Raw genomic sequence first — 10,674 nt, 5'->3', positions numbered from 1 at the left:
CCCACCCCGGGAGGCGTTCCCCACCCCGGGATGGGATCCCCTTACTGGAGGCAGTACCCACACCAGGATGTGGTACCCATACTGGATGCAGTACCCACACCATTCCCTGCCCCACTGCCAGCAGCACCCTGCCATGCCATGGCATTGCCGCCAGCCCCAGCAGCTGCTGTTTCACCGAGGCTTTGTGTTTACCATCACCTTGTTAAGGGATTATTCAGCCTGCGGTTTCCTCGCTCGCCCGATCTGTTTTTGCTCGGCGGCCGGTGGCTCGCTGCCATCCCCTAAGCTACACGCCGGGCTATATAAGCGACCTCGCCGCCGCGGCTGCGGGGAGGCTCGTACGCAGCCCGGCTCGGCGGCGGCGCAGGGGAGGTTTCGGTAAGCTGCAACTCTCTCTCTTCTTCCCAACCGACTGCAAATCCCTTTAACCCGCGGCTGACAAGCCCCTGGACCGCAGTTCGGCTGGCGGCTCCGTGGCGAGAGGACAGGACTCTCCTTAATTGGGTTTTTTATGGGTTTTGTAGGTAACAGCAAAAATAAAACCCAACAAAAAAACCCTGCTAAGTTTTCCCCCTTGGTCGCAGCTAGCGGTTATGTAATTTTGCTGTGTTATTAAGGAAGAGTAATTAAGTGTGGCTGTGATTGAGGGCGAGGTGGAAATTAATTGACGGGCAGATGAAGGCACAGAGGCTGTGGGCTGGAAAACATCAGTGGGGACACGGATCTCTGTGTACCACTTCTCTCCTCATCCCTGCTTATGGGTTTGGGACAGGGTTGTGGGGACTGGGGTTTGGGGGGAACGCTGCTTTGCTTATGTGGGGTTTGATCTCCCATGGCTCTGTCCTGTGCCTCTGCCAGAGAGGGGACAGGGATCCATCCGCTTGAACCCCCTCTTTCCCAGCATCGCGTGTCCTGGGGACAGAGGGACACATCCTGTCCCAAACCCAGCACCAAACGAGTCGCAGCCAGCTCCTAAAATAGCCACCGAGTGGGAAGCTTTCAGCCTGGATTAATTTTTCCTGGTTATTGTCTGGCTGCGAGTTCACAACCCTGCCGTAAGCCCACAAAACACCGCTCATGTGTTGCTTGTTATTTTTGCTTGACTGGGATTTGCTGAGCCATAATCAAAGTATTTCCTAGTCCCACATTCCCCTGTCTCGGAGGGGATGGTTAATACCGCTTACAAATAACAGGGTGTTCTCACTGTCGCCTGCTTTGTCAGCCTCATTTTATGGGTAAACTGAGGCACTGAAAGGCTGAGACAACATTTCCCCTCCTCCAAATTCATTATTTTTGAGTGCATCAAATAAAGCACCAGGAATTCCAGCTGGTGTCACTCGGGGTAACACCAGCTCCGTGGGTACCTCCAGAAATTAAATATCCAAAATGCTTGATGCTGCAAGACAAAGGGACCCACGTAAAATAAAATCTGGAGTTGCTGAGCTGGGGAAGAGCAAAACAAAACCTCAGTCCCTCGTCTCTGCGTGCAGAAAAAGGAAAATATTTGGCTTCTTGCTCACATTTGCAACGAAGGTTTGGCTTGTGCATGGGGTTTTCCACTTTCAGAGGCGCTCAGGAGCCTTTCCCCTCCCCGCGCTCCCAGGATGTACTTGGATAAGACGTTATCCTTGCGCAAAGCCCTGTTTGCGAGCAGATGGAGATGTCCCTGCTCATGTGGGGAGCAGAGTGTGGTGCTGGCAGGGCCCGTGGAGCCGCGTGGGCTGCGGGAGTATCCCTGCAGAAGTATTTAAGTTGTTAGAAGGAGATGCCATTACAACACGGTGCTCTGCAGAATAGATTTGGGCTTGAGGCTCGGATGCGACAATGAGAAGCAGAGGGGATGAGAGCACAGATGTGGAGCCCCTGCTGCTCCCACTCGGGGGTGGGTGGATGGACAGGGGGTGTAAGCAGCCCCATGGCACATTTTGGATGGGTTCAGACTGGGAGAAATTCCCTGAAGGTGGCAGGACCCTGGGTGAGCCTCAACACGGCCGGGCTTGTCTCTGCAGGTCTGGGAAAGCCCCTGGTCATCTCTGGAGACAGCAATGGTCACTGCAAAAGGATGGATCCTCCTCCTCCTCCTGGGAGCCACGTCCGTTTTAGGTGAAGGTTTAATGTTTCTATTCCTGTTGCTGTACCGTCCCTTGCCCGCAGACACGCCAGCATGGAGACACATCCGGCGGCGGGCGCTGGGCTGACAGCGATGCCAGGCGCTGCTCTGGGTCAGCGCGGCGTTCACCCAGCCAAATGACTTCCAGATGAAGGCTGGAGCCTGTCCAGCCCCCAGAGCACGGGCAAAGCCCATCTGCGAGCCAGACAACCTCTGGTTGACCAGGGATGAGCCTCGCTGCCCACTGGGTGTGCTGGGGCCATCCCTACCTGCTGTCCCTGAGACCCCAAGCCCTCAGGATGCAGCAACGTTGCTCTTCTCCAGGAGAAGATGCTCGGGAGCAGCAGGACCTGTTTGCTGCTGGGTCCAGTGGGTCACATATACCAAAATGCTGAGCAATATGTAACCTGTCCCTCTGCTCCACCTCGGGTTCATTTCTCCTCACGCAAGGTGAGGCAGGTTATATCTTAGACCTCCAGTTATAAAAAGATTATTTGATCTGAGCTGCTCCAACAGAGAAAACACCAAAAAGTTCTTCTAGGTTGATAAGAGCAATGGCAAATTTGCATCATACCTGAGCCGCAATGATGCTGTGGGACATCTCTGTCACACGCTTCACCTGGCATCTCCTGCACCACTTCCCACACGAGCTCTAACCAGCCACAACCCAAAGGGAAATAAGAGAAACTGAGCCCAATCCCGTGAATCTAATTAACTTATTATTAACCTAATTTAATCTCTAATTTATTGACCCTTAGGACAAAGGGTTCTGAAACCAGCCCTCAGCAGAATCCAGATAGGACAGAAAACCTTCAGCCCACTGGTAATGCTCAGCTTGGAGAGTAAGTTATTTCCCATCTTGGGTGCTTTTTCCTCGCCAGGACAAGGGGTGTTTGCAGGCATATTATTTTTTTCAGCCTTAATTTACAGCCAAACATTATTATTTGAGTAGATGAAGACATTTAGGCAATGGAATAAATGTTAATCATCTGCGACCTCCTGTAGGGTTTGGGCTATTGCTGACACACGCTGCTGGCTCCTCTCCTGGAAAAGAGAAGGTCAAGTGTGTGACCACAGCCCTGGGAGGGCGAGGAGAGCCCAGGGATGGGCAAGCACATGCTGGGACCTGCCTTTCCCCACACCCTGGGCAGTTTGGGACACCACTGTTTTAGGATGGGACATTAATGACCCGTAAAGCCTGTTAATCAAAGGAGATACCCCAACCTCTCAAACTTTACTGCCTCAGGATTTAAATTTCAGCAGGCGCTGAAAGTGCTGATGCCACAGCCAAGGGATTAAAGGACTTTTTCGGCCTCCCATCCTGCTTCCAGCAGCTTTCTCAGCCACTAAGGGAGAATCAAAGCGCTGAAACCATAGACACTAAGAGAGAGTGTCCCCTCCACCTGCTGAGAGGTATTTTTAGGAAAACTACCAGGAAAACTGTTTCTCCTCAGAGTGGACGGCTCCAGTCAGTGATGCCTGGGCTTGCAAAGCAGGAGGTGACTCCTCTTCTCTAGCAAGAAATAAAGCAAAAACCTTAAGGTTTTGATCAATGCAATTGGAAAGTAACACATCTTCCCTTGGCAGTTAACTTGTTTTTTACCTCCAGGAGAGAGTGTGCCAGATCTGGTGGTGTTGAGCAGCCAGGTTTGGTGCAGCTGGGTTGGTGGGAGGGATTGGTGCTTGTCCAGGGAGCCTGAATCACCCCACGCCTCCTCTGCCCACAGGTACAAGAAGCAGCTCTCGCAGGGGAGACCCAACCTTCACCTACGCCAGACGCAGTACGTTCCTGCTGGGGTGGCCCCATCCCTCCCCACGTCCCTGCCAGCCCTCGAGCCCCTCAGCTTGTCCCCATCCTCTGCTTTCAGCTTTTTCTGCTATTGAGGTGCTACCTCACACATTTTCCTCCACAGAACTCCCCTCCTCCTTTCTTACCATCACCGCCCCTGCACATTAAAGCAGCCGATCCCAAATAAGCTTAGGATCTTACTATGTCCTCACTTTAATTTGTTACATGTTAAATTTTTGCTTGGGGCAAGTACAAATGGGTTTTTATCCATGTGCAGCCTGGCAAGGAACCATGTCCCCAAGCCCTCCTGCATCCCCCATATTGCTGAATAAGGTCTCTGGATGCACCACACAGGATGCCGATGTGCCAACAGGTTAAATACTCGCCCATCTAAGCTGAGCACTTGCTCCAGACCAGACATAGTGCTCCCATGGCTGCTCTCATTTAAATGGTCTTTTCCAGCCACTGTTTTTTTTGTAAGTCAAGGGTTCATTTTTGAGCATCACTATTGGAACAGTTCAGACACCTCCCTATCTACCTTTCTAGGAAATAACCCAACCCGGTTTATAACAAATCAGGTGGAAGTGTACATGTGGGAGACGACATGGCCCACATACCCAAAAGACCTCATTTTTAGAAACTTTACTCATAAGCGCATCCTCATAAAAATTATTAGAACATTGTCATTTAATAATAAACCCAAACCACAGACTTGGAGTGGATCTCATCCAGTCGAAGCAGCTTAAATTAATACCATCTAGTAGGCCAGATAAGAAATTCCTTTAAAAATCTAACCGCATATTAAACCCTCAATAAACCCTCTTTGTGTTTTACAAATCGGCTGGCCCCTAAAACATACTCAGCCTGCTCAGTAGTACCTTAGGCTTCTGTTTTGCACACAGTAAAACTGCTGCTCACAATAGGACACGCACTTCCCCTACAGAGAACATATGCTGAAGTATGGTTGGAGACATTCAACATGATCATACCAACAATTTTACCCTTTCTTTTTTTCTTTTCTTCTTCTTTTTTTAATTTTATTTAACCACGTTTGAAATGCAGGCGAGCATTGCCCCTCAGACAGCATTTAAATGACAATGTGTGTTTGATTTCCTTTAAGCCAAAGTTATTCAACACTAAGCATGAGCTGCGTGCACTTTGCTCCCCTTGAGTTTATCTTAATCATCCTGAATTCACTTGCCTGCAGGGAATTAAGTCAAAAGCATTCAAACGCCTTCTCCTGCTTTATTTCCCAGCTCCCTGAATGTGCTTTGAGTTTGTTTAATCCATGTGGTGCGTAATATTCAGATGCATGGTCTGAGCTACATAGGAGCTGCTAAGAAACCAACTGCTCATTTTTGGGCAGCCGTACGTGTAATGTGCGTCTCAGTAACAACTCGTGATGTTCTCTTCAAGGTTCACTGGTGCAAGATTCAAAAAGGTTTTTATCTCCGTGGTCGAAATGGAGCGAGTGCTCGGGAAAGTGTGGCCAAACTGGCGTGCAGAAGAGAACCAGACACTGCCTGGCTGAGCACCTCTGGGGTGTGCACTGCAACGAGGCAACCGAGGAAGGGCGGCTCTGCATCGGACACGTTTGCTCAGGTGCTCCTATAGCCTCATCTATGGCAGGGGATGAGTCCTGACCTCGCCACTGTCCCTTTTGCTCTCTCTTGCCACAATTTTGTGATGCTGGTGCCTTCCTGAGCAGGCTGGAGAGTACTAAGGGAGCAGAGCACGGGGAGTACTAAGGGAGCAGGGCATAGGGAGATTATAGGCAAACAGTGAGATAAGGCAGAGATCCTGATATGGGGAATCATCAGGGACCCATAAAGATCCAGAGTATAGAGGAAAAAAATCTCATTAATCTTGTTATAACAGCAGGTCTCAAGTGGAGTCAGCAATCGCAGGAGTTGGCTCCATGCAATTTCCAGTAAGAAGAGGAGTTGGGAATATTGAATTGCCATAGCCCCTCCTGAAGAGGCTTTTAATTAATTTTATTATTCTTACTATCCCCTTTTAAACAAATCATTCTGAAAATGGTCTGTATTTTCTCCAGGAAAGTGGTTTCAGATTTTCCCTGATTTCTTCCACTTATTTCCAGCTATAAAAACAAAAAGCTATCAGGTAGCTTCCTTGCAAAAGGAATGACCTGAGCCCTTGTCTTGAGAAGAAATGGATTATTATTTAGGACTAATCACTATAGGTAATGACAATGTTTCAGAATCACTGTATGGGAGACCATTCATTAAACCCATTGGGTAATGCTCATTTGACAGCTAAGCTATGTCCTACTCGAGCCAGGATACCATCAATAAAGGGAGACAGCTTTTAAGACACACCAAAGTCATGATTTCAGGGCATGAGCTGGTAACAAAAACCTACAAAGTTTAAGGCATTTGGGTTTGTAATTTTGCCAGGGTTGAGCTAAGAGCTCAGATGCTGATCTGGATTCAGATTTCCTTGAAATTCAGCGCTTTGGGGAAGGTAAATAACAGTTCCTAGCTGTAATTATATCCACGTGGCTGCTTTCTACTAATTGTCAGGTTCAAAATGACACCGTCCCCTGCGTTTCTAATGCACAGCTGTTGATAATCAGCAAAAATATGTTTTGAATACAATTTATTCCTTACGCAGTATCTGCCTTATTGCATCTAAATTAAAAGCAGACGCGAGACCGTGCCGGGAGCCTTACAGGGGCTCGGGGCTGCTTTCTGACCCCACGTACCTCTCTCTCCTCCAGCCTGCAACATCACCTGCCCCATGGGCCGCGTCAACGCCGACTGTGATGCCTGCATGTGCGAGGATGCAACGCTGCATGGGAAGGTTTCACTCGAGGACGGTTCGCCTGCCGCCGATGCCCGGGTCTACCTGCAAGCTGAGAAACTCAAGCTGTTGACAAAGGCCGATAGCAGGGGCATGTTTAGGATCCCAGGAGTCTGCCCCGATGGCAAAAATACCCTGAAAATCAAGAAAGCGAAATACGCAACGGCGACTGTCACTGTGCCTGAGAGCAACAGGAGAAACCTGGCGATTCAAGTGCAGCTCCAGCGATCAGGTAGGCTCAAAGAGGGGGAAAACGCAGGAGGTTTTATGCAGTAACCAGAAATAAACCATGATTTTAAGGTGGAAACAGTAATGAGACGGCCTTTTCTTCCTCCCACAGGCAAACCCTACATTTTCAGGAGCCCTGAGGACAAAGCCAGGAGGGTGGGACAGAGTGTGACACTCTGCTGCGATGCCCTCGGGAGCCCACCGCCTGACCGCTACCTCTGGTAAGGAACTCCAGTTTGATCAGGCAGAAGTCTTGTCTGTCCCACAGATTCAAGTTTATCTCCTTACCATTTCCATAAAGATTTTGGTTTTAGCTATAAAGCAGCTAAATGCACCGAGAACTGATTGCTGCAAATGGTGGTTTCCTTGAGGTGTGCAGAGCTGGCGTTTCTTGTGGGTGCGGTAACGTCATCTGCTGAGGGACTGACTGGAAAAACACACAAATAAGAGCTTGAAAAACCTCAGCAGTCACCAATAGGAGAAGGGGAATAATTTTTAGGTGATGCCACCTAGCCAGGCTACAAAAGGGGAAACTGAGGCAAGAGGTCTGGCAAAATCCATGTGTTGGGATGCAGGGTACAGTGGCAGTCAGCCTCTGTACCCTAAACTGCCTGCCTCTTCCTGGCAGGTACCACAACGGCTCACTGCTGGATCCCTCCTTATACAAATACAAAAACAACCTGATTCTGAAGAACCTGAACAGAGACCAGTCTGGAGAGTATTTCTGCAAGGCCAGCAGCGCCGGGGGGTCAGCAAAGTCCCAACCTGCCAAGCTTGCTGTAATAGGTAAGAGAAAATGCGTGTGATGCTCTCCAAGCAGCTGGGAAGGCGGCGGTGCGCAGAAAGCAGAAACTGTGATACATGTGGGAAAGAAAAGTCGCAGGGAAAATATTTGGGGTTTATTTCATGCATCCGTTAGCAGATAAGCTTGCGTGAGCTGGTTATGAACCAGATGCTCTCTCCAAACCGGAGCTCTGGATTGCAGGTGACCTGCCAAGCTCAGTTTGCTGGTTTCAGCAGATTTCTTCCTGTGCTTGCTGCCTGACAAGCGAATATTTCTCTGGTTTTAAATCTCGGGACACATTTTGGTCTGTCCTTAGCCAAAAAGCCAGGCAGCTGCAGACCATGTAGCTGAGGGTGGGTTGGATGGCAGTGCAAACAGCATTGCATTTAATCAGATACCTTAAGCTAAAGCTGAGCACCTGCTTCACCAAAACAGAGGCCAGATGAACTCGGCTAACCAAAATCCTGCAAAACATCTGGTTTATGGCCACGAAAACCTCATTATTATTGTAAGCAAGTTTAGCTCTGAGGGTTTCAGACCACATAGCGATGACTGTACAATTATTTCATGCTGCTCATTGAGAAATCCCATTCAACAGGGAGACAAGAGGCAGCCTGCGACTCCCAACCCCAAAGCCACCTCATCCGACTCCCACACGACTGTTTCCAAAAAGCAACCAACTCCTTCTACTACGACGTGGGCAAGTGCCCAGCGAAGACCTGTGCTGGGAAGCTGGATAAGGGGCTGCGGTGTAAGGACAGCATCGCCTACTGCTGCGGCGTCTCCAAGATGGAAACCAGAGACATCTCCTGCAATGGGTACACGCTCCCCACTAAAGTCGTCGTAGAATGTGGCTGCAAAAAATGCACCGAGACCAGAATAACGGTTCGAGGCAGAGCCACGGCGGCAGATAATGGTGAGCCACTGAGGTTTGGCCATATCTACATGGGAAACAAGAGAGTGAGCATGACCGGCTACAAGGGAACCTTCTCCATCCAAGTCCCAGCAGACACGGAGAGGCTGGTTCTGACTTTCGTCGATCGGCTGCAGAAGTTTGTGAACACAACAAAGGTTCTGCCCTTCAAGGAAAACGGAGGGGCTGTGTTTCACGAGATCAAGCTACTGAGAAAGAAAGCCCCTGTTATCCTGGAATCCACCGAAACCAACGTGATTTCTCTGGGAGAAATGGAAGAAGATGATCCGATCGCCGAATTAGAAATTCCTCCTGATGCATTTTATAGGAAGAACGGAGAAGCCTACAGAGGCAAAGTGAAAGCCAGCGTGACATTTCTGGATCCAAGAAACATCTCAACGGCCGCTGTGACACAAAGCGACCTGAACTTTGTAGACGAGGAAGGAGACGTATTCCCGCTCCGCACGTATGGCATGTTTTCCGTGGACTTCACCGACGAACAGGGCACCGAAACTCTTAATGCAGAGGAAGTGAAAGTTCATTTGGATGCTGCTCAGGTCAAGATGCCAGAGCACCTGCAAGAGATGAAGCTTTGGTCGCTGAACCCAGAGACGGGATTATGGGAGGAAGAAGGGGACTTCAACCTTGAGAAAAGCAGACGGCGCAAAAGGGAGGAGAGAACTTTTTTGGTTGGGAACATGGAGATCAAAGAAAGGAGGCTTTTCAACCTGGACGTCCCAGAGAGCAGGCGGTGCTACGTCAAAGTGCGGGCGTACAGAAGCGAGAGATTTCTGCAAAGCGAGCAGATCCAAGGGGTTGTGATTTCTATTATAAACACAGAGCCAGAACCGGGGTTCTCCTCCAACCCCAGGGCATGGGGCCGTTTCGACAGCGTGGTCACTGGTCCCAATGGTGCCTGCGTGCCCGCCTTCTGCGACGAGCAAAACCCCGAGGCCTATGCAGCTTATATCTTGGCGAGCATGGGGGGCGAAGAGCTTGAAGCTGTGCCCTCAGCTCCCAAACTTAACCCTAACGCTGTTGGGGTCCCACAGCCGTACCTCAACAAGCTCAACTACAGGAGAACAGACCACGAGGACTCCAACACTAAGAAAACAGCGTTCAGCATCAACATGGCCAAGCCAAGCCCTAATTCCCCAGAAGAGAACAACGGCCCAATTTATGCCTATGAAAACCTAAGAGAATGCGAGGAAGCTCCACACAGTGCTGCTCACTTCAGGTTTTACAGGATAGAGGGAGACCGGTACGACTACAACACCGTTCCCTTCAGTGAAGATGATCTAATGAGCTGGACTGATGACTACCTAGCGTGGTGGCCCAAGCCCATGGAATTTAGGGCCTGCTACATTAAAGTTAAAATAAACGGACCCCAAGAGGTGAACATAAGGTCTCGTAACATGGGCGGGACGCACCCACGTACCATTGGCAAGCTCTACGGCATCAGGGACGTCCGCAGCGTTCGTGACCCCGAGCAGCCAAACGTGTCGGCGGCCTGCCTGGAGTTCAAGTGCAGCGGCATGCTCTTCGACCAAGACCGCGTGGACCGCACGCTGGTGAAAGTGGTCCCGCAAGGCAGCTGCCGCCGAGAGAGCGTCAACGGCATGCTCCACGAGTACCTGGTGAACCACCTCCCCATGGCTACCAACAACGACTCCAGCGAATACACCATGCTGGCTCCTCTCGACCCGCTGGGACACAACTACGGCATCTACACCGTCACCGACCAGGACCCGAGGATCGCCAAGGAAATCGCCCTGGGCAGGTGTTTTGATGGCACGTCTGACGGCACCTCCAGAACCATGAAGAGCAACATCGGCGTCGGGTTGACTTTCACCTGCTCAGAGAGGAGCGCAGCGGAGCAGAGCATCTTCCAGTCTCAGAGGAACTCGGGCCAGCAGACCATACTGGTCCTGCCAGGGGAGAGCCCCGCGTACCGACGGCAGCCAGTGAGCCGTCAAATCCCCCAGAGCAGAATCCCCATGAGAGGTCAACGCCCTTCCAGATACTAA

General features: G+C 50.4%; 1 protein-coding gene across 1 annotated transcript; it reads left to right on the top strand.

Moving 5' to 3' along the window:
• The first annotated feature begins 2,045 nt into the window (after positions 1 to 2,045).
• Positions 2,046 to 10,674, top strand: CILP (cartilage intermediate layer protein, nucleotide pyrophosphohydrolase). The gene is made up of 8 exons (XM_010194304.1): positions 2,046 to 2,103; positions 2,869 to 2,952; positions 3,838 to 3,891; positions 5,316 to 5,501; positions 6,640 to 6,954; positions 7,063 to 7,171; positions 7,579 to 7,736; positions 8,333 to 10,674. Exons 1-8 carry the CDS (start codon positions 2,046 to 2,048, stop codon positions 10,672 to 10,674), a joined length of 3,306 nt encoding a protein of 1,101 aa, XP_010192606.1.

This window comes from Mesitornis unicolor, unplaced genomic scaffold (assembly GCF_000695765.1).
Source record: "Mesitornis unicolor isolate BGI_N332 unplaced genomic scaffold, ASM69576v1 scaffold8191, whole genome shotgun sequence".
NCBI lineage: Eukaryota > Metazoa > Chordata > Aves > Mesitornithiformes > Mesitornithidae > Mesitornis > Mesitornis unicolor.
This window is presented reverse-complemented; position numbering and strand designations above follow the sequence as displayed.